At 40.5% G+C, this 24817-nt stretch overlaps 1 protein-coding gene across 2 annotated transcripts in view; it reads right to left on the reverse strand.

Moving 5' to 3' along the window:
* Positions 1–11542: 11542 nt before the first annotated feature.
* The window catches only part of CRAMP1 (cramped chromatin regulator 1), a 75426-nt gene continuing 62151 nt past the window's right edge, over positions 11543–24817 (reverse strand). For both annotated transcript variants that reach the window (XM_089682701.1, XM_089682691.1), the window contains exons 14-21: positions 22458–22539; positions 21118–21225; positions 20352–20536; positions 20173–20229; positions 18531–18759; positions 16429–16587; positions 16196–16338; positions 11543–12665 (exon numbers count right to left, since the gene is read on the reverse strand). In XM_089682701.1, the coding sequence (XP_089538827.1) occupies positions 12498–12665; positions 16196–16338; positions 16429–16587; positions 18531–18759; positions 20173–20229; positions 20352–20536; positions 21118–21225; positions 22458–22539 (1131 nt within the window). In that variant the 3' untranslated portion in view covers positions 11543–12497. The remainder of the gene's footprint in view (positions 12666–16195; positions 16339–16428; positions 16588–18530; positions 18760–20172; positions 20230–20351; positions 20537–21117; positions 21226–22457; positions 22540–24817) is intronic.

Below are 24817 nucleotides of genomic sequence, written 5' to 3' on the forward strand. Positions count from 1 at the left end.
GAAATAAAAGCTATTAGAAGGATTTTGAGCTTTATTCGCTGTTTTTCAACACACTGCTATTATTTTGAACACAACTGTACATGGTACGGCAGGAACATATCAGGAATATGAAACATTGGGTTTACATATTCTTTAACATGTCTGGGATTCGTTTACAATAACAGGTCTGGACAAAATTAGTTGACTCGGTAAAGCCAAGAGTGAATGTTCTGATGAAGGATTTTTCTAAAACATTCAAATGCAAATGTGTGTATAGCCATCTTTAGACTGAAAGAGTCCTAATCTGCTGGTGTGTCACCTCAGTCCCTGTAAGTGATGAGGGCAAACTTCAGAGAGTCTTCAATGCAGTTTGCTACTGCCTCTAAAATGGTATGGATCCTGTGCAGTGCATTGCGGGATGATGCATGGAAGGGACAGTGTCAGACCACCGGCCAAAACAAGGTGACATTCTGTGATGTCACCTTGTTCTGGCCAGTGGTCTGGCACCACGGAAATTTTAAATGTTTACACTGCCTTTATGCACCTTATCTATGTAAGTGTAAAACTTTAATACATTTTTTGCTGGTTTATCAGGTCGCACTATGAAGTCTTTTTCTGTTTTAAACCTTTCCTTGCATGATGTGGAGAGCTGTCTGATGTGATGCATCTGTTCAAGTGAACTTGCAGTTGTCCATTCATCTTCCATTCATCTCCAAGATTGTAAGCTCCAAGGAGCAGGGCCCTCCTATCCCTCTTGTATTGAACTGTATTGTTGCTGTATTGTCTCCTGTTATATTGTAAAGCGCTGAGCAAACTGTTGGCGCTATATTAATCCTGTATAATAATAATAATCTCCTTGATGCGGCTAACTAAGGTGTCAGTGTGGATCTGAACACCATCTGCTTGTTTGCTCTCAAGTGGATATCAAAGTGTCTGGTAAGAGGCTGATTTTTTTTTTTTTTTTCTTTTGTGTCAAGCATTTGTGGACACCTATGCACTTTCCGTTGGAGGATTTCTTTAGCACACAGCACTGTGTTATTGGATTTTGAGACTTTTAATTATTTAATATATGAATGTGGACTTATATCATTTCACTTAATTTATGCACATTTTTTATGTAGCAGTATTTATTTGATTTACTATTGTTTATGATATTTCAATGTACAGTGCCCTCATTTTTTTTAATATAAATAGCATAATTGCACATATTCTACCACCTCTAATGGCTAATTTACAAATAGCTATACTTCATAAAGCAAATAAATAAGGAACACAAGTGTGTAATAGTGCAAGTCACATTAAAATTTGCTGAAAGCAATACCACAACCATATATGCTCAGTAAAAATACAACTCCCATTTACATGCATACAAGGAACACAGCTTACCTGCTTAATGTGTATGCATTTGGCCAAAGCTGTAGTGCACCAGGCAAGCCTGCTTGAAACAGTAGCTCCATTTTTGTTGAGAGAGAAAACAATCCCCTCTGGGTGATCAATGTGCACTGCAGTGATTTTTAAACTCGATTGCAGATTATCTACTGCTGCTTTGAAGAAATAACTTTTTTTTTCAAGATGGCCTTTGCAAACGGATTCTAAATGGTAGAGTTTGATTCATTGTAATCAGCTGGAGCACTCTCAGTATTCTAATGAGGAAAGTTGCAGTGCCTGCATCCTTTAGAAGTGCCCCTGGGGAGTATCTCACCAAGACTAAAATTTCTATTGCATGGGGTGCCTAAACTTGACAGCATCTTCAGCCAACTATAGTCAATGGCCTTAATTAAAAGTATAACTAAATGCAGGAGTTTTTTTTTTTTGTTTGGATAAGATCACTTGTCCGTTTATATTGCCCGTTAGGGAAATTCACCGTCTCTATTTGTTCTGTTTACCATTCTCATCAAAAGTGAAAGTAACATTTTGTGTTGTCCCCAAAACAGTAATAGATGGGTAGCTTCCAAAGGGGACACTAGGTATGGTGACCTGGGGGCCCCCAATGGATTCCCTGAATTTGCAGGAAAATCTTCTCACTTCCGGTTTTGGTTACAGAACAGGAAGTGAAGGTAAATCTACCCAATGGGACACAGATGGGAAAAAAACTGGCAGGGGTTATAACCCTCCATTACTCCATCCAAAATGAAAAAAGTTTTTTTTACTGTATCTATACCTACTGTATATAGGAGATATTTACAGTAGCTATGGGTAAGCCTTATTATAGGCTTACCTATAGGTAAAAATAAAAAACAGGAGAGTTTACTACCACTTTGATTCAGTTTACAAATTCTTTATTTAAAGTAGAGTTGTTTTTTTTTTTTCTTGTTGCTTATATAAAGCACCCATGTGATAGGGACACAGATGGTAAAAAAAAAAAACTGGCAGGGGTTATAACCCTCCATTACTCCATCCAAAATGAAAAAAACACTTTTCCTATTGTTCTACTATAAAGTGGTATTAAACTACACCAAAAACTGGGCCCCCTGGGGCAGTCTAAGGCATAATGTGTTGGCACGCACCACATTATGACAGACCTACCTGGAAATGAAGCCCTCCAGCAGAGCGCTGTCACTGCTGTAGGTTTCTGTCTTCACTCGGTCTTCCTTCCAGGTTCGCGGGCTACAGCCGAATGAATGGTCAAAGCGGAGATGACGTCACTTCCGTGGTCCATTCAGAGCCCAGTGCGAATACGCCGGTGATGGCACCAGCTGCTGCTAAACTAAATATCTCCTAAACTGTGCACATTTTGGAGATATTTACTGTACCTATACCTACTGTAAATAGGAGATATTTACAGTAGCTATGGGTGAGCCTTAAAAAAAAAAAAAAAACTTATTGAACCCTGATTCTGCCAGGTTCCGTCTTCAGCGTGGGCATTTGAAGCCGGCTCAGACAATCTTCCGGGAAATGGTGCTGCTGGCTACCCAGCATGCACCTCTCGATCTTGCACCTGCGCAGCATGAAGAAAGTGAGGCGCATTCCTTGTATTGAAAGTTGCCACAGCAATGCCAGCGCCGGTGGGAGGTCCCGCCGTGTTGCTATAACAACCATCTATCAATACCGCAACCTGGAACAGAAGCAAGTCAGCCTTCCACGCTGCCCATTGATCCTTGGGATTGATGTCACATATATCCCAGGAACCAACAGGCGGGTGGATATGCCATACCACACCACGGCGAGGTACATAGGAGGTAAAGCACTTCAGCCCAAATAAAAGGTATGAAAGCGTTCAATAAAAAAAAAATTAAAAAAAAATGTGCCAAACATTAATGGGGCAGCAGGAAGAAAGAGATAGGGACAAACTTTAAAAATCAGGTGGAACTTCGCTTTAAGTTAGTTATTAAAACTGGAGAGTACAAAGTCTGGTGCAGCTGTACATAGAAACCAATCAGTTTCCAGGTTTTATTGGCAAAGCCTAATTGAACAATCTGAAGTTAGAAGCCGATTGGCTACCATGCACAGCTGCACCAGATTCTGAGTGCTCCAGTTTTAGTAAATCCCCCCTCTATCTTTCTGAAACTCTCCCAATTCTAGTCCCACTATCTCCCCTATGTAACCTTCAGAGAGCATTATCCGATTTATTTGGAATTATAAGACCCATAGAACTGCTAGCACTGTACTGCTAATCCTGAAAGCAAGGAAAGGGTTCGGAAGCCCCTTAACTATTATTATGCCACATATCTCTGCATGTGACTTCCTGGACAACACAACCTATAACATCTGGATGGAGATGGAGCATGGGGGATATGGGGGTTTGGCTAAGTATTGGGAATCAATGCAAGCAGAATTCTCTCTTAACTACCTTGTTTTCTCTAATAAAATGTACTATACAACCTGCTATCCCATATAGACTCTCTGTCCCTCATACGATACCATGGGTGTAGGTCAGTCGTCAATTCAGGCATAACCAATCCAGTAAACTCAAGACTACAGACTTTTATAGATCTGAGGTCTAGAAAAGACTCCTAAAAAAACTGTTTTACTTTTATCTACTGATCAAACATTTCTTCTGCACCAAAAATCTCTCTCTGACCTTAGACTGCCCTACAACCTTTGGAACTACATGTGCTCAGAGTCTTTCCTAACCATAGGAAAGACTCATATGATCACAGCCCACATAAATTATTCAAGGATGTAACAAAATGGGAAAAAGTCCTCCAGCACCCTAATTCCTTTACCTTGGTGGGTCAGGATCTGGGAGGCCGCATCTAAGTTTTCACCTCTATAAAATCTTAATGTTTTGACATAAGACCCTCTAGATACCTTACTCCCATAACCCATCAAGTGTCCGAGATGTACTGGGGAAGCAGATACCCAGTGGGCAACCATTTTCATATATTCTGACCATGCCCTTTGATTTGGGCTTTTTTGGAAACAGTACTGAGTGCATTGTGTTAAATCATGGGAGGTTACACTCCCTATGAACCCAATACTTTGCCTCCTTGACCTACCATACCCAGGTATATCCAAAACGTAAAAAAATAAATAAATAAAAATAAAATACCCATATCCTAAGAGCCGCCACAAGACTTATCCCTCTCCATTGGAAGACAACAGTTGTCTCATCCCAGACATGTTTACTAGATACCATAATGGAAATTAAGAGGATCAAAACGGTAAAAAAAATCCTGGATGGATTGAAAACATTCTCTCAAACATGGGACCATTGCTGTAGAATCAGCAAGTATTGTCACCCTAGGATTAGTGGCAGGATCCCCAGGTAAAACTGAAAAAAACCCTTATTGCTGATAGAGAACTTGCATTCTGGGAACAGCAATAGCAAAGTCAGGTTACATGGAGGTTTCATTGTAGACAGTGATAGAGAAGTTGCATAACAAAGAATGATGTCATCAAAAGTTGCAGCCCAGATCTGGGAGCTTCCTGCAATTTGGTTTCCATGGATTACATAAGGGTGAATAAGGAGAATTATTTTAGCACATAGTTTTCTATATAACATTAATAATGAACAAAACTAGCACAGTGGGAATAAGAAGAATTACCTGTGGTGATTAGATTCCAGCTATTACCATACTATGTACATGGGGGTAAAAAAAATACAGCCAAAACGTTTTATAGTCTAAGCATTTGTCTTTATGCACAATAGGAAAACGATAACAAGTTTTACAAATTCAATTGAATCTCCCCCTTCCCTCCGCAAAATGGAAGTTTAAACCCCCCTTTTTTGCGTGTAATTAACAGAGAAGAGTTAAATAGCAACCGGTTTTATTAAATAGCCCTCCCCAACACAAAACAAAGCCCCTGTCATCACAAAGGCCTTTATAAAGTAAATAACTTAAATGTACAATATGGTACAAAACAAACAGCATTTAACCCGTTCTTATCATCCAGAGGTTGAAGACGGTTGTGAGATTTTTATACATACACTGTACAAATATTTTATATATTTATATATAGGTTAACTCATATTTATAGAACAAAGATCTGAACATTCAAATGAAAATCTGAATACAGGTTTAAGACTTTGTTTCCAGCAACTCTTTTCAATTATCTGAGACAATTGTATTTTTACACTTTCACTATCCCATCGGACATGGGAAATATGTTGCCTAAAAAGTATACCTATTTCATGCAACCTGAAGAATCACTGTCTGCATTTTCAACAGGCCACCTAAAAAGAGGACCTGTCTCTTTCTGGAAAACTTTTCATTTGAAAATGGCTATTTACAATGATATTTTTCTAATATACACTTCTGTACAAAAGTGGCCTCTTGTTGCAAAGCTCCAACCATAACTCAAGGGCTGGTGAAATAGCTCCCAAGTTGGTCAAATGCATAGCAACTTTCATGTGATTTCAAACCACATTCCAATGAGCAGAAATCAAAATTGCAAATAATCACCAACAACCAAGCAGAGTACTAACCTACGAGTTTGATTACGCACTTTCATATACAAGTCTAGTAGATGTATTCAGGTTGAGTAGGATTGAAACACTCCCATTTCCTGTGCTTGTAATGTCAAGCCAAAAAGCAGGTTGAAGGAAAAAAGATGAAATCGAAAATGCAGAAAAAAAAAACAAAAAAAAACACAAAATGGCAAGTTAATAGAAAGCAATCATGTTTTTTTTCACTAGGTCCAACTGTGGCTTTTTCAATTTCAGCCTCATTGCTGTTTGACTTTCAATCCCAGCCTGTTGAAATCAGCCAAACGTTGCCATGCTTGAAATCAGCCAAACGTTGCCATGCTTAAAGCAGTATTAAACCCAAAAGCAAAAATTTAATAATATTGCAGCTCACCAATTATTGGAAGTGATGGCTTCTTTAGTTTTCTTTTTTAGTCTTTATTTCTAGTTGGTGAGTCGGTTGTTTTCCAACTGAACAGGCTGTCCTGCAGATGTAGCAGTTACAGGGTTGGTAAAACCATTTACTACTGATAGGGATGTTTACAATGATCAGCTTTTGTTAAGCTTTTGTTTCTAAGGTATAAAAACAGTTTGCTGTAACTTATGAAGTGTAGCTGAAGTAGTTCTTCAATTTGTTTAGTGTAGCTAAATCTGCTAGTATATCTAACACTACCTTCTCCCCAGACTGACAATGCTGCTGTCCAATGGTGCCCCCTGTGCTCCTTCATCCATAGTCTAGGTACTCTAATACAGGTGGAGTGTTACTGGTCAGATCACCAGGTGAAAACAGAGGAAAAAAGTCTTAAAAAGAAAACTAATGCAGCCACCACATATAATAATTGGTAAGCAGCAATATATTACATTTTTAGTTTTAGGTTTAACACAACTTTAATTATACCCTTCCATACTCTAGCTCACTTACAATGGCTCAGTGTTCGCATTAGAGGTACAGCTAAGATTTGCGGGTTACTGGATCGACTCCAATTGCTAAAGCTAACCATAAATGGCCCAGTTCCCCAATATAAAATCGATTTTGGCTATTTCACTCAGGCAGCTGAGGCACCCACGGGGGCCTCAATACACTGGCACTACCACACTACTACAGTGACTGCATATAAAAGAATGAAGTTACCGTTTGGCAGCAATGGGTGGCAAATTTTCAGCCAAATAATGTCTGCATCTTATAGAATGCAGTCATTGCTCAGTCAATTTTTCACCTGGCTCAGACAATTTTTAAAATCAACTTGTGGAGCCGGGTGGGGCTCGCAGGGTCACGCATAGCTCAAATTTCAACTGATACAGGACTTGACCAAAACGTTACCCGTCAATGGCTAGTCTTTTAATTCAGCTGAGCAAACCAAGTCATTGCTAGTATGCGGAGGATGAAAAGAGCCAACTAGCCGTTCACATTACACTATCCTTTGGTATAGACCACTATATGTCACATTGTAGTGAACAGAGTTGCAGCAACTGGCCACTTATGAGGACGACTGTATACCAAAATGAATTATTTTATATCATAACTGATTTCAAGTCAAATATACACTAGAAAAAGAATTTATCACATTAAAGATGGTCACCAAAGGGAATTAACCCAAATAATCTTTTTAAATTAGAATGTGCTAGGAAACATGGGTGCAACCACTAAAACATATGACAAAAAAAAAAAAAATAATAAGTGCTATGGAAAATGTGAGTTAGGTGAAGCCCTTGAAGAGTTTTTACAAACAAGCATGCCAATTGTGACCCATTCCAAGGTACAGCCTCTGCATAGGAGGATTTTGTCCTTTATCAAGAACAAACATACTGTAAGAGTGTACATAATACAACAAAGCATGTTTAAACAATGTTGCAGTACTAGGTGTTCTCTAAAGCATTACTGACCGATTAACCATCCCCATAAAAGTCACCATTAAGAACAATGGTATGGCCCAGGAAAAGGGTCATTATTTGTTGTGCAGGTGGAGAATTTTGATTTCTTATACCTCTCCACTGTGACATTACACAATGCCCTTAAATTCACCATGCTGCATCTGCACCTAAAGCTGAACCTCAAGTAGAGTTAAAAACAACAATTATTACAACTTTTCTATTTATAAATACATCATTAAATATATATTTTTAAATGTGAACAGTGTATGTACCTGAATTTGTATTGTCCTGTACAGCAGAGCTAAGAATGGGAAAGGGAGAAGCAGATTGAAGTGCAAAGTCAGTTGTTGCAGCGCTCAAGTGCTAAAAAGGACACAATAGGAGTAGAGAGCAGAGTGACAATAGAGATTAGTCTGCCCCTTCTCCTTTCACTGTCCAGTCACAGACTGGGGGGAGAAAAGTGGGAGACCTGTGTTATTTAACTACAGCGTTTTTGCCCTGCTGTGCTGTTTGGCAATGGCAGGTACATTTTGGGACAGGCTGGACAAAAATACAAATCCTTTGGCAGGTAAAATAGCTCCCTTATATGTATTGTATCTACATGTTTAGAGGTTGCCTGTAGTTCAGCTTTAAAGCATGCTAACTAGCACTTAAGGCATGCTAAAAAGACATACAATAATATTCAGAAGCCACTTAAGCATGCCTCAAGTGCTCCTTTAGTTGATTAATCGAGGATATTATCCTGCCACTTCCAGCCCAAACTCAACTCTATACAGGTAGAATACAGCTAGAGAGAACAAAAACTCTTCTGAAAGATGGGCAAATAAGCAGCTGCTGATATGATGGTACATTTCAAGAAACAATGATCTGATCATTCTGGAATACCCAAGACACGGAACACACTGCACATCACCTTTCCAAACATTAGAATTCATTGCGAAGGGAATGTCATGGCTACATCAATAGCGCAATATCCAATATTTGTGTAGAAGGAACGCCTCTTTATGTTACCTTGCAATTGAGGTGACATTGTTCTCTTACCAATCATGCAAACTAGCAACAGTTACTATGAAGTGTGCTGCAAGTTTTAATCATCTCCATACAGTGATTTTATCACCTCCTGTTTCTAATCTTTCAATATTTGAACTCTGAGTGTTCAACAGTTACACCTCTATTTGATATGTAAAGTTGGCTGCCATTTTGAACTTTCTCAATACACGCCAAACTTTTGTGACACCAACACCAATTCTTCCACCAAAACCAACAATTTTCTTTTGCAACCATGTATCAATGCAGACTCCATTACAGGTGCATGAAAACTAGGACTTTTGAACTCAACATAACATTCTTTACTTGGAGTCCACTGAAGGACACAGTAAGGTTGGGTATACATGAGCGGATTTTCATTTGAAATGTTTCATCTTGAGAAGGTTTGTTCAGTTTTCTAATATTTAACAGAAGCAAATCAACATTCATTTTTGATCATAGCGATGAGAAAATTCATAGCAGTTTGTTTGAAGAAAAAAAAAAATGTATACCCAGCTTTAGTGTGTTTGGTTATACTCCTACTACCAGTATGCTTCATTTTTGTAGTAAAGTAGTACTGAGAGCCTGATCATACACACAGAAGGGTGAGACCTGTGCCCCTCAATGGGCTCCAGGAAAAAGATTATATGGGGAGTACAAATATACTATTTTCTTTATCATCCATTGTGGGATACAGAAAGCGTTAACTTTTGGGACATCCAAAAACAGTCCAACTGAGGGGCAGGCAACAAAAAAACCCAAAATGCCAAAAGGCCCAACAAAACAACAGATCTAAGGACTGCTGACAGCACAAAGAGCCACCTGAAGGACCTTAGGCAAGAAGCTGGTATTAAGTGAGGTCTAAAAATCCAACTAGTGAGTACCTAGAGAACGTGTACACAGAAGAGAGCAGGCCTTGCAAATTTAGCAAGTATAGCCTCATGCCAAAGAACCCAAGAGGCACTCACCGCTAAGATAGAGTGAAAAGCAATACCTGCTAGTGAGAACAGCACTCTAGAGGGGGCCTCCAACCAATTATCAGTGGGGTACTTAAAAAGAGGAACGTTTTCCAATGGTATGGCTGTCACTTTGTTAGGGTGGGACAATGCTGGATCCTAAGTGGGGGCAGATCACTTAAAGTCTTCTTCAAACAGGTATTACAACCCTTTCACATGGGTGGACTACACCTGTGATGTGCTTTCTCAGCAGCGGATCTATCTGCTGAGCACCGCTGAACAAGCAGATTACAGGTCCGATTATGTAGAGTGGACATGGAGATAGCTCTCAAGGTGGTCAGATATAAACTGCCATCTGATTTGATCCGCTGGATGGACGAACAGATCCCCATCAGTCTGTTTTTAGTGAATCGAATCGGATGTAGGTGAGGGTAAAATGGACACGTCTGTTTTTACCCGCCGCTTCGTAGAGGAGAATGGAGGTTCCGATCAGGTCCATCTAAAAATGGGCAGGTGGACCTGAACATTTGTGTGAAAGGGGCCTAAAGCTAAAGGCACTTGAGGGGGGCAAACATCTTTTTAAGATGTTTCCAGTCTCCACTGAAAACGTGGAACAGCAGGTTCACTGGGAAAGTCTTGGGGGTCTTAGGAGCTCTATAAAGCACCCAAGGCAAAGAACAGCACTGGTAGAAGCATCAGGCTGATCCACCATTGTTAAAGAGGTCCGTAGTGCATCAACAAGAGTCAAACATTTTTTTTTAGTTTGGGAGTAATAGCAGAAGACTGCTACTCCTCAGAGGCAAACTTGTTCAGAAGAGACGGAACAGACTCAGGATCAGACTCTCAATGGCTGATGACAGAGTCAGAACCAGTTCTTATACAGATTTTGCTTGGGAAAGCACAGAAGTGCATTTGTGGTCTTTGCTGTCAAACACAGTAAATAACTAGGTGATTTGAACCATGCAGTCATGCATGATTAAGTAGAGACCTCCCTGGAAAAGGCTGAGGAGGTGGCCACAAATGCTAGAGAAGTCTCTGAAGATGGAATAGAAACTAGCAGCAGCAGGCATGATTTCAGGCTGCAGATCCTAGCCACATCAGTGAGCACACTGCAAGTATTGCAGGAGGCAGTAGTAAAGTGTAAACTGGGGCACCAGGGACCATAAGACAGTTCCTCCTGTGTCTATAATCATACATATTGCACAAGTTGCATGGCAGCAAAGAACTGTAAACTCAAGGTATGAGACCAAGTCTAAGGTATTTACAAAACCAGCTGCTGGCAGCAGGTAAGGGTTGAAGGCCAGAGGTGACTGCAGTCACTGCAGGCAGACAGAAGGAACAGATTAAGGGTCGGAGTTCCACAAGCCTCTTTGCAATGCAGAAGCAACAGCGGGTGAACGCCAACTTTATGCTACGTATTGGGAAAAGTAAAGGCGGGTTTGTACCACTCCACCCAGATGAAATCAGCTATCCATTTCTCAGTGTTAACTTCTTCTGCAGTAGAAGCTGGAGAACAGGGAGGAATTTAAATGTGCCCAGTGATCCACAGAAATAAAGCAGCTCACATTGCTCAGCTTGATTGGCCTACCCACAGAGTGAGCCTTTAGAGATAGGGCAATTGCAGAGACAATGCCAACATCTCAGGACCTGGGACCTTGTTAACTTGTAGCCTAAACGGGGTCTGGAAAGCCCCTCGTGGAATCCAGTGCCCAGTCATCACTTGTGTGGGCCCTTTTTCAAGATTCTTGGCATTGCTGCTAGTCTATACTTTTCAGCTATACAGAACAGCCTCGACCTGGCCTTTGGGAGTATCTTGACCACAAACTACCATGTAGGGTAGTTTGGGGTCAAGGCTCTCCAAAGGCCAGGTCGAGGCTGTTCTGTATAGCTGAAAAGTATAGACTAGCAGCAATGCCAAGAATCTTGAAAACACGATGAGGAAAAAACGATGAGGAAAAAACATATTTTGACTTTTCACTGCAAAACGGTGAAAAGAAATCCATCCTCCTAGAACACTAGCAAAACATTAAAGCATGTTGGTAGTAAGGGGAGTTATCCTAGGCTGGCTTACAATTATTTTTGTTTGCCAGTGTCCAACTGTCCTGCAGGTGGCAAAATAGCCCAAAGATTAACATTTCTTTTGTACCTTAATGGACGAGAAAGAATTTTTTGCCCCAATGCTGAGGGTTTATAATTCAAAAAGGTACAATGTGAGAAGCAAATTTTTTCTATTTGACTTTTTTTCTTCGATTAGTAGAAAACAAAAAGTCCATAGCACATGAGACACAAATAAATTGCATATTTTGCACTAAGCCCATCTGTTATTGGATGAAGTTCATTATGGCTTATATCTTCTGCAGAGTGTTGGGATTTCTCCCATTTGTGTGTTCCACCGGAGTGGTGATCCAGAGAAGGCCTGACGGGGTCGCCAGCAAAAAAACAAAACAAAAAGAGAACAGCTTCCTATGTACACAGCGGCTTCATTACGCCGTCACTGCAGAAGTTTGGTTACCGTCACATACACAGAGACATTGGTAATCAAACAATTTCAAAGCTTACTGTGCAGTCAGCTTACTGTACATCCTGAACTGCCATCACAGATGACAAAACAAAGCCGTCACGTGCTGTGACTAAGTCCGGTGAAGTGTAAATACTGCATTATAAAACAACGCTTATTATCTATAGCCAATTGAGCTGTACAGGCCTATAAAGACCATTACACCTGAATGGTACAACAGATTCCATCCTTTTCATGTAGCTGCTGTTATGGAAGCTGAACGCTCCCGACTGTTAAACTCCAAGAACAGATAAAATTGTCACGATAAGTCCCGGATGGGCTGCTCGCTCCCGGTGGCCCCAGCTTCAAATGGAGCTTCGCGGCGTACAGTGTCTGTAGCAGAAAGCTCCTGGGCCAAGTCGTTGAAGCGTGAGATGTAATCTATACTGTTTTCGTTCATCAGGCAGGCCAGATGTGAATCAACAACCTACAATCAAAAGCACAAGTCAGAAAACAGTCCATGGACCAACAAAATAAATACGCTATGAGATCCATTAAAAACAGCAGTATTCAAAAGTATATTATATTCTCTATAGTCTACAGATAAACCTCTTCAACAAAACCCTTGAGTATTGCTCAACTTAACCACAAGAAAACCAGGCCTTTTCTGGCACTTTTTGTTTACATGTAACAATCAGTATTTTTTGCTAGAAAAGTTCTTATAACCCCCCAAAATTATATATTTTTTTTAAAGCAAAGTCCCTAGAAAATAAATTGATGGGTTTTGCAAACTTTTATGTCATGCTGTATTTGTGCAGTGGTTATTCAAACACAATTTTTTTGGGGAAAAAAAATGAAACACAATACATAACCCAATTTTTTGGTAAAATATAAAAGATGATGTTACACCACGTAAATGGATACCAAACGTGTCGTGTGCAACGGCGACAAACAACGTAAAATTTTACTATCCATAAGTGAAATGTTAAAAGCCTTTACAGGTTTACACTTTAGATTTACAGGGGAGGTTTGGTACTAGAATTACTGCCCTGGATCTGACGTTCATGGTGATACCTCAATTGTGTGGGACGATCGCTGTTTGAATGCGTGACCGACGCGCACTGTAAAAAAATTTCTCTTTAAATTCATTTATTTTGTTAGCCACTAGGATCCATGCAGCTGCAGGCGTCATCCCAGTATAACTACTCAAACTCCAGTGACATACGGGTATGTTGCTGGCACTTAAGTGGTTAAGGGTAACACTAAATATCAATTTGTGCTTCTGACCTATGTCTTCACTGTGTGGCTATCCAGGGTCACTTAAATTGTCTGAAGTTTAAAAAAAAAAAAAAAAAAAAAAAAAAAAGACTCGGAGCCTGATTGATGAAAAAAATGACAGCAAAACTACTGGGAACTATGTAAGCCTCATGGATTAGATATTTTTTGATGCCCGATTTCAACCGTCGCATAACAGGGCTTTAGGCATTTGGCTCCCAATGGGCTGCAATCCTGAGATGCTTGTTAACGGACAGAAAATGACGGGCCCTAAAATTATTCCTTTCACTCTTGCACATGTGGGGATACCCAATATGTGCTGAGCAATGATTTTAAAAATGTATGTTATTCTCTTTAGTCTATTTACCCTGAAACTGCTACCCATCACATATGGTTGCCCTACCAACTCAATATTGTTACCATCTTTCTTTTTATTTGCCTGTAATAATGTCTTGTAATCTCACTTTTTATGGTGATACTGATCTAACCTCTGTACATGCACATTTCCCAATAATGGGCTATGTTTGTTTATTCAATGCTTGTCATCAATAATGTCTTTGTTCTGTACTTCACTGTACACTTTGCTCGGTTTATTTTCTCAATAAAGAACATCTTTTTCGACATAAAATATATGTCATTTTATTACCTTTGTAACACTTTTTTTTCCACTTATTAGGCATTGCTAGTGGGATCACTTGTGATTGCATATTTGGTGTGACAGGTAATCCTTATGGAGGCATTAGGGATCTTCTCTATTAAACTCATAATGCCTTCTCCGCACTCTGCCCAAGCAGACTGGGGACGCAGTCACTGATCTGCTGTTTATATGCCCACATCCAGTCAGAATCTGACATTTCTAACCCTGGAAGCGCTCAAAGGCGTGCAGAGTCATGCTGGTTGTCAGGCATTAATACTAGAATTTTGCAGTTAGGAATTATGACTTTACTTGAATTTCCCAATCAAAATACCAATTTATTACTCAGCAACATCCTGCTGAATCAACAGGTTTAAGTAATAGTAACAAAAGTTTTTTTTTTTTTGTTTAACCACTTAAGCTCCGGAAGGTTTTACCTCCTTCATGACCAGGGCATTTTTTTGCTATTCGGCACTGTGCTGCTTTAACTGATGACTCTGCGGTCATGCAATGCTGTACCCAAATTAAATCTATGCCATTTTTTTCACACAAATAGAGCTTTCTTTTGGTGGTATTTGATCACCACTGCTTTTTTTATGTATAAATAAAAAAAGACTGAAAATTTTGGGGGAAAAAAAACCCACAACTGCTATAAAACATTTAAAAAAAAAGAATCTAATTTTCTCAGAAATTTAGACCAAAATGTATTCTGTAAAAAAATCCCAATAAGTGTATATTAAATGGTTTGTGTAAAAGGTTTAGTGCTTACAAACTATGGTATATATATATATTTTTTTGCAATACTATACTATTTATTTCAGGTACTTATATAGCGCCATCAATTTACGCAGCGCTTTACATATATATTGTACATTCACATCAGTCCCTAACCCTCAAGGGGCGTACAATCTAAAGTCCCTAACTCACATTCATACATACTAGAGCCAGTTTAGACAGGAGCCAATTAACCTACCAGCATGTTTTTGGAGTGTGGGAGGAAACCGGAGTACCTGGAGGCACAGGGAGAACATGCAAACTACAGGCAGGTAATGCCGTGGTTGGGATTCGAACCGACGACCCTAGTACTGCAAGGTGGAAGTGCTAGCCATTTAGACACTGTGCTGCCCAATCTGATACTAACTGGCATTGGGTGGGAACAGACACCTCCAGTGACACTAATACAGTGATAATACTATACACTGTTACTGTACTAATGGCACTGGCTGAGAAGGGGTTAAATTGTAGGGGCAAAGGGTTAACTGTGTGCCTAACAATGTGTAATGTGTATAATATGTGCTGCTTTTATTAATCAATGTGGGTGTTTGCAGAGAGAAAACACAGCCACATTGCTGCTCTCTGTACAGTGCCCTGTGTTGTTAGTAAATAGAGGGCTCTGTACTGTAGCTTGCTAGATCAATTATCAGGTATTGGCCATAAATCATTGGCCAGGACCTGCTGACTGACGTGTGCTGTACTGAATGACAGCACAGACCAGGCGAGCACCCTCTACCTGGAAATGTTAGATCACGTACATGTACGTGATCCAGCGCAGCGGGGCCACTCAGCTGCAGTAAAAAGGCCGTGGGCAGTCCTTAAGCGGTTTAATCTTTTTTAATGTAGCTTAAAGTGTAACTTCACTCTCTTAATCAACATTGACTAATTTGAATGCTTACGCGGCTAGCATTAGTCCATAGATAGGAAAGTATATCATATTTACTTGCTTCAAACTGTTTTTTTTTTTACATTTCTTTAGTTCCTTCCTAATTTCCATGCCTAGGCAAACAATGTCATACAGGAGTCTTCAGGAGGGGAGAAAGGGTTTTCTCAGCTAAGCACACCCTCCTGCCTGCATGCCTGGGCTAAGAGCAGATGGATTCCAGGAAGTAACCATCTACATATATCATCTGTCCTTATTCAAGATGACCACAGCCAGAAATGCTAGGGGTGTTTTTCTAAGCGATTTCTCAGCAAAATACAGCTTGGGGACATGAATGGATGGATGGGCAAGTTTGCATTAAATATAAAAAATTAAATAAACAGAGCTTTTGGCTTGTTGTGCTCAGATACAGTGTAGTTCCGCTTTAAAGAGACTTTTCGGATTTACAAACCTCAACATCTGACAAAGAACGGGACACAAAGGAATCTCTAGAACTTCCATCTAGCAAACTGGGGCCCAGCAGAGATGTGCCGCTGGCATTTCCTGTGGCGGATGGAGCCATCTTCTTACTTTTTTCTGGAGAAATGAAGCTTGCTGTGTGAGCAGGAAAAGAGCCAGTGTAAGCAAAAGGATGGTGGCATATAGAGTTTAATCCACAACATAACACTATGTGCTTGTACTCACAAAATAAGCTGCTGAGTGAGGAGTCTGTAGAGTCATTGGGATACCACTGAGGATCATGGCTGGGGGAGGCGATCCAGCTCTGCTGAGGACTAGAGGATGGGGAAGGAAGACTCTTCGAGTTCTCACCTAGCTTGGCCGGTGACAGGGGCACAGCTTCGCCTTCAAAAATAAAGTCTGCATTAGAAACACTAGCTTGCATTACAACTTTTTTTAAATTGAAAGTTTTTTAGGGTTTATAGTTTGACAATAGAACATTACAAGTATTACATATCGAATCAGCATCAGATATCACACAAGCATACAATTTTGCCACAACGCATGAGAATTTGTGCGTTTCAAATAAGGTGAAGTATCTTAATAATTATTTATACATAGCGCATATAAAATTTTTGACATGTTTAGAGTAAAGATGGGTTGACTGATTACATATAACGCAATAAAGAACTCCTAATATCAGCTACTTCCCTGTTCACTGTATCTTTTGAACTCATTTTCACAAGGGTACATATGTCATTTTGAGATATTACAAAATTTTTTGCACATATTATTCTAGAGCACTTGTATGCCAGTCACCAGTCAGGGGGTCCATAACTTATGAAGTTTTTTTCAGGCACCCACAAGCCTCACAGGTCATTTTATTTATTGGCAGGGCCTGATTAACGAGCCTCTGCCTTCAGGAGGGACGATCTGAGGATTTCAGCCAAATTACTATAGTTTTTTTGCAAAGAAAATAAAAGGTGGAGTAGTTTGATATAGATGGGCATAACAGAATCTTTCAGAAATCCAAGAAGGCAGCAAGCTGGGTTACATATATTAGGTACGGTCAAAAAGGAGGTGGAAATGTTCGTTATTACAAGAAGACTACATACATCCCACATTATGATTTGGTTTATAGAAAAGAACTTTTAGTAGTGTTAAAGTAAGAGTGGCCATACATCATTCTTTCATGAGAAAGAAAAAGGGAATATGGTGACAAAACCTGCCATAAAATTTTTTTTTTGAGAAATGACAATTTTTGTTGATTTTTTCAACATACAAAAAAGGAGTACAGGACATTTGAGTTGAAGTATAAAAGATGCCACAATGTTTGACTACAAAAAATGGAAACATAACATGATTTGCAGGTGTGAAGGTGACATTTTTTGCGTTGAAAGCAGAAGTGATGCAACACTCTTGCTTCTGCTGTTTAATGACACACCTAACAGGTAACTTTCGTTATTCACTGTGTGTGCTGCTAATAATACAGTCATGTCAGAGCTTTCTGAGCTTCAAAGAGATAAAACTGTTGGTGACCGCTTAGCTGGTGCCTCTGTGACTGAAGTTGCCAATTTATTTGCCCTGTCCGCGAGGTACAATAGCAAAAGGTTATGACGGCATACACAGTGCTCAGTCTCAGTCCCGTGAAGACTCAGTCCAGTGAAGACTGAGATTTAGCTCTGCAGTCACTTTTGCAGCAGTGGTTTTCTTATTCCGGGTCACAATCTTGCACAATTTCTTGCCCTCTTTAATGCTTAATAAGCTCTGACACGACTCTGTATTACTAGAAGCACATGCAGTGAAAGACAAAAGTGAGGCTTCCCATCTGTTAGCTAAGTGTCTCATCACACAGCGGAAGCAAAAATGTCACATCGCTTCTGCTTTCAACATGAAATGTGCCATCACTTTCACATCTGCAAATCATGTAGTATTTCTGTTTTTTTTTGTCCAACCCCTTTGTGTGTGTCTATCTTTACTCAATAATTGGTGGGTGATCATAAAGTTATGGCTAATCAGGGTGTATACATTTGTTACACACACACACCTAGAAGTAAAGAAGAAGGAGGAGCCAAGGGATCATCAGCTAGGTGAGTAATAGCAGTGGAGGAGGCACCCAAAGATGCTTGAGCAAAGTATGGGTTCACTTTAATATCAACGAATCACCTGTACAGGTATGAAAGTTCTGACACTAGGCATAGACACAAGTTGTGTTTTGCCTGAGCAATCATATTTATAAATTTACAGCTACCCCTATAATGTTTTACACACTTGTATCTTTTTACAGCAACTGTACTAAACCATAAAAACAATATCCATGTACTATTATTGCAGACCTATGAACTCACCATATTGTCCGGAGCTTATGGCTATTTCAATGATGGAATCACTGATGTGTGTTGCAGGTTCACCCTGTGACAGAACATCATCAGGAGGGCCAGGCAAGGAGATATCCAGCAAAGCAGAGACATTTGGGGGAGAAAGGCAGGAGCTACTGGGCGTGCAATTGGACGGCTCTGGAGGGCCATTCTCTAGAGGACTCTGGGAGATGTGAGGTATGGACAAGATAGATGATGGCTGAAAGAAAAGTCAGATCATAAATAAAGGTTTTTGACATAGTTCATTTTGTTCACTTTCAGTTTTGTAAGCTTTGGAAGTTGTTTATAGTAGAGAAAAGTCCTAAGTAACACGTATGAAACATGTTACAGTGCAGGAGGAACTCTTGTATTTAAAGTAAACCTGTTTTGGATTTTGAAAAGAGCAATGCAACAACAGTCAAAATCAAGGCCCTGCAAGGTCCCTGCATGTACCTTTTAATTTTGTTCAAATCATTCCTGGTGTGATCCTGGATCTCCAAAGTCCCCAACTTTGGAAGCTTTAGCAAAACAACCCTGCTATCCTTCTATACTGGATTTGCATTTCAGTGCTCTCACTTTGCATTTAAGAACTCAAGACAGATCAACTTTAAAGGCTAAAGCCATCAAAGAGCATAATTTTAGATCTGGGTGGTTGTTTGCAAGATGTATTATCAATTTATTTGCTCTAAACCAAAATAAGTTCCAGGCGAAATCATTAAAATTTTTCTTTTCTGTATTGTATTGCACATAAAGCTGAATTGCTGGCAAACCGATGCATATACATTTGAAATAAATATAATGGTTTTATCTAATAAAGGAATTCTATATCAGCCCATCTAGTCTTGAGATTTAAACCAGCCATAGATGGATAGATCTTGGCTGGTTCAGTAGGGACCGGCTAAGATTCGATCCATCTATGGGCAGGCTAGTTGTACTGAAATCGGTCAATCAACTGACTTCAGTACAGCCAGCCTGTCAGATTTATTTTCATGCGATCACTGCCGGCAGCTAAAGCCTCCAGCAGCGATCAAGATGTTCTTCCAGCAGGGAATGCTCCCTGCTGGCAGAACACAACAGCGCTGTGGGAGGGATTCCTCCATCAGCACTGACTGTGTTGATGTGAGAACAGAGAAATTCTTATTCCTTTCACCTGTGTGCGGCTGTAGACAGTCACAGCTAGCTTAGAGATCTAACTTTCGTCTACTGCAGTTGAGCAATATATACTGCTCATCTCCCCAACTTTTAACAATGACGAATTAAAAGCACAATTATAAGTTCATGCCTCTATCCACCTATCAGCATGTTCCTTTTCAGAATATGTGCATCCCTGACTGATCCCTTTCCCAGTCTGTGCTGCAAAACGGGATTACAGGTGGCCAATTTCAAATTAATCTCAGGCATTTACATTTATTTTCAGAAAACTAATGTGCATTCTGTGGGGAAAAAAAAAAAAGGTATATTTTTGTACATTTGCTAAACAGAGAATGTTAGGCACCTAGGATAGGACAGAAGATGCAATTAAGAGCTTTTAACAATCTCAATCCACAGGTATTGTTAGATTGGATATGAAAAGAAAAAGCCAGAGTCACTGTAAATGACAGCTCTGCAGTACAAAAACATTGGGAAACAATACCTGAAATGGCTGGGCTGACTCTTGCACTGGGGGTGTTGTAAGAGCAATGAAAGGAACCTAAGAAAATAAATAAATAATGCAAGATGCTAATTTAGTCATACAACAGTGCAAAAATGTTGGCATTACTACAATTGGGAAATACGTGTTTAAACAAATACCTTAAAAAGGCTTATGCTCACCTCAGGACACACAGTCACTGCTGATATAGGGTCACTGCTTGTACCTTCTACATTGGGCTCTGCTACTGTGCCAGTCAAACCCTCTGAGGGCAAGGGGCCGATTCCAACTAAGCCATCAGTTTCAAGAACTGGTAATGAAGGGCCTGGGATAATACCAGCACTTTTAGCAGCCAAGTCAATAGCACCTGAGAAGAAAATAGAACATAATGAGAAGATAATAGAAAAATCAGAAACATAACTAAATCTGAACCATCCCACTATGAGCCTCAGCACCATTTACCAAAGTGTGTGCTGCATACCACCAGGGGTACTTGGCATGTATAAGGATTGAACAAAGAAGAGAACACTTTTGCTCCATGGTCCATGTACTCAATTCCAAGCAGCTGTCAATAAGCAGAATTCACTCCCTGTAGTCACAGCTAAAAGTCAGCCGAGAAAGCAAGGGGAACAGAATGAAAAGCTGGAAGTGTCTGCTTTTATGGACTCCATTGAGCATTTTGAAAAGGCCAAGTATTCATGGAAAATAATAGAATGAGCACTAGACACTCCTGAGAACAGAACAGTGAAGCTATGTAGAGATTTAAGTAGCATTTATTCCATGTAGAACTCAAATTATGTAGTACTGTAACATTACCGATATGGGTATGTCACCAACCACAATTTAAAAAACAATAATAGACCACTGAATACTGAATCTTGCCTGCAGACTTCCTGAGAGTTCCTGTGTGCAGACTTCCTGAGAGTTACCAACATCTAAAATACTTACTAGCTAAAGAATTGGCATTGCTAGTTGAGGCCGTCAACCCTTTGGGCACAATTGGCTGGGAGACGGCTTTACCAAGGGTGGAATGGATTGGCCGGAAGGAGCCTCTTCCTGCAAAGAGAAATGATATATTACTTTCCTGGATCAAACCAGAAGTCAAGAAAGTGAACAAAAATATAGCTAGTAACAAGAACTTTGGAGTTGATTTACTAAAACTGGAGACTGCAAACTCTGGTGCAGCTATGCATGGTTGCCAATCCACTTCTAACTTGAGCTTGTTCAAATAAGCTTTGACAAAAAAACAAAAACTGGAAGCCGATTGGTTTCTATGTAGTGCTGCACCAGATTTTGCATCCTTCTGTTTTTTGTAAATCAACCCCTATTATGGAAAAAACAACATGTTCACTTTAAATGTTCCATCCCAGCACGCATATGTACACACGCACACTGAATTTATACATATGATGTATAGACACACTGCTAGGTCTGCCTAGGACTGCTACAGTGATTTTAGATCTCTATTTCAATTTACTTCAGAGTATGTAGTCCACAGACCTATGCAACTAACCCTGACCATGTCATGGGCACAGTCACGGTGACTGGGGCATACACCAAGGACAGCTAGCATTACCAATGGCTTCTGCAAGTGCAAGCTAGTCTGCACAGACCACAGGCAATACACAATATATTATGTCAAATACTGGAATAGCATGAGGCAAACAAAGCAGCGTGCCTGTATCAAAGGTATACCTTTAAAATGCTAGCTGTCATTATGAAAGCCAGGACATTTGAAAGGGGAAAGGCTGGGTAGTTTGCAACTATACTTACTTTAAAGGCTTGTTCACACTAGGCGCACTGCGACTCTCCTGTGTAGCCTTGCCCAGTGTTTCCTATATTGTCAGCTCACAGGACGCAAACTATAGCAGTGCAACTCTCTTGTGTGACTAAAACTTTATAAACTGTGACCTTGATATTGTAATAAAGTTTAGAAAAAAAAAAAAAAAAAGGTAAAACAGTGTGGTGGACAGATTCCTGCCAGTGCAGACTGTCCAATGTGAACAAGCCCGAAGTAACTTACCTAAATTTTCTTCTTTGTGCATTTATTACTATAGGCTCTTGGTGGGATGGCAAGAGCAACCACTGTACTCTCAAATTTTGCCCCTTTAAGTAACAAGTTAGCCCCGTTTTGGAGCCAGCTCCCTCATCTTGCATTCATGGAGTATTTTTCAAGCAGTTTTTGGATGTTGTGGTTTAGCTTCAGGTTTCTATATTATATTTTAGTAACTGGAATTAGTTACATTTTGCTCCAAGAGTAAATATTAAAGTCACAATTTTTAAATTACCTGCTACTGTTGAGTTTGAGAGAATTGAAAAGGAGCAGACATGCGGCAAGGAGCTACCAGACGGCCGTGGGAGGAGAGTCCTCTGTGGAAGAAAAGGTCAAAATGAATGTCCAGTAGTTAATGTCCGCATAGGGCTTCAGAAAGACTGATTTTTCAATGTGGCACCTGAAGAACTCAAAAGGATGATTTAGTGGCTTGACCAGAATATAGCAGTTACCATGACAACCTACTGAGATTGTGTGAGTCAGTTAAGATCAGAATTGCTGCTGACTGGAGGTTGGTGTGACAGCAAAAAGACATATCCTGAGCTGACCCCGGTTCTAACAACATGGTTAAAAAAGTCTGTATTAAGAGAGACACAGGGGCCTCAATTGCTGATCTCCTGATATTAGCTACTGGACGGACTCTGGCTTCATACCCTCTGAGTCTCTGTATGTTTGTATATATTTATTATAAATACATGACAAATAAATATGTAGAACTAGAAAGTCAGACCCAAAAAGTAAGGAAGTCACTGGATCAACATGACACCCAAATAACTAGCATTTTCAGAGGCAGAACAAAACTGGCAGCCTCATTCTATCAGCAAAGGTTTTCCTTAATTAGTAGGCAGTCTCTTTAGTTCCTCAAGATCGGAATTTGTGTTTAAAGTGTATAAATCCCATGAATCTATTTTTCCTATATGTCTAGTATCATGCCTCTCTTTATATTTTTCATAAGCAAATCACTTTTGCAAATCTGTTTCCAAGTACCTAACCTGGAGATACTGCCAGTGACAGCACTTCTTGTTGCAAGGCCTACAACATTAAGCTTCACTATCAGCAGTGGTGTTGTTAAAGCGGAGTTCCACCCAAAAGTGGAGCTGGAGCTCTGCTTGTTTGCCTACCCCCCCCCCTTTCACTGCCATATTTGGCACCTTTGGGGGGGAGCGGGCACCTGGTTTTGACAGGCACCAGCTCCCACTTCTGGCTCAGTTCGCCATGGCAAAGTGAACCGCAAGTTTGGTCCCCTCCTTCCTCCCACAGTCTCCTGGAAACTTACATAGGTCCCAGAATACTGCCGGACCAATCAGGATGCGCAGCTTGACTTGCACATCCGCAGTGGGCACCCAGCTGTGAAGCCACAAGCTGTCACAGCCTGGTGCCCACAGTTCAGATGCCGGCACCGTGGAGAGAAGGGACGGTGCAAGTGAGTACATCGTTGGACCCTGTGACAGGTAAGTGTGTGTTTATTAAAAGTCAGCAGCTACTAATAAAACACAAAAAAAACCCAAAAAAAAACCAGCTGAAACTTTGCTTTGTCCTGCTATTTGCACGCCGTCATTTGGGTGTTGGGCTGCCCATCAGGTATGTGCATGCTTTCTACAGGCATGATACCAGAGAGGAGCATGGGACTCTGCTATGTCAGTGTGTCGTAACATGGCGCGCTGAGCCTTACAGTCAGTTCACATCTGTGCAGGTGGTGCTGCTGCTGCGGGACCCGCACAAATACCTGTAGCCGCACCACCCACAGGTGAGTGCCATTAATTCTAATGTCACACTGCCCACACTGGAAATTGCAACCTCGGTTCCCATGCGGGCTGCAATTTCCAAAGTAGTGCAGGGACTTCTTCCCTGCATATCTCGGGGCATGGGAGTCCATTCAAATGAATGGGCTCTCGTGCCCGCGCAAATCACGGCCCACACGAAAGCACAGATGTGAACCAGGGCTTATACCCACCCACAGCCCATGCCCCAAGATTGTGGATGCAAGTTATGTGTGGGCACTGTGGTTGAACTGGCTGGAGCTGGTTGTGGTTGAACCAGTTTGAAATTGTTCAACTGCACCACTGGATTTTGACTGCTCGAGACTTACCTGCCATCAATTAGTGCTGTGTCTTTGTATTCTGGCAGTGGGAAGATTTCGCCACCATCAGAAAACAAAGACACTGCGGGGAGGATTCCCTCATACCCACCTTGAACATATGGATGGGGAAATCAGGTAATTTTTTTTCGTTCAACCTGTTTTCTAATATTTGGGCAGTTTTAAGCAGTATACCTCAGTCACTACTCTGTCCCTATTATGTAAATGGACAGTGAGGCCGTATGCTAATGATTTCAATTCTTTGTCATGTGCACTACAGTAGAGCCCGACTGGCAAAGAGTACTGACCCTCCCTCTTCCAATCTAAATTTCACTGTTCAGGAGATTACGTGGCAGACATCAAGTCAAATGCAGAAACATGATTTTTTGAAAAACAAAAAACCCCAAAACAAAAACACTAAAACTGGGCTCAAACCTTTCCATGCACGTTTTCTTGCGTCATCAACAATCACAGATTCTGATGTGCTGCCATTTTCATCAACTGTCCCTCGATAATGC

This window comes from Staurois parvus, unplaced genomic scaffold (assembly GCF_062004578.1).
Source record: "Staurois parvus isolate SC_StPar_1 unplaced genomic scaffold, SC_StPar_1.0 ptg000018l, whole genome shotgun sequence".
Classification (NCBI taxonomy): domain Eukaryota; kingdom Metazoa; phylum Chordata; class Amphibia; order Anura; family Ranidae; genus Staurois; species Staurois parvus.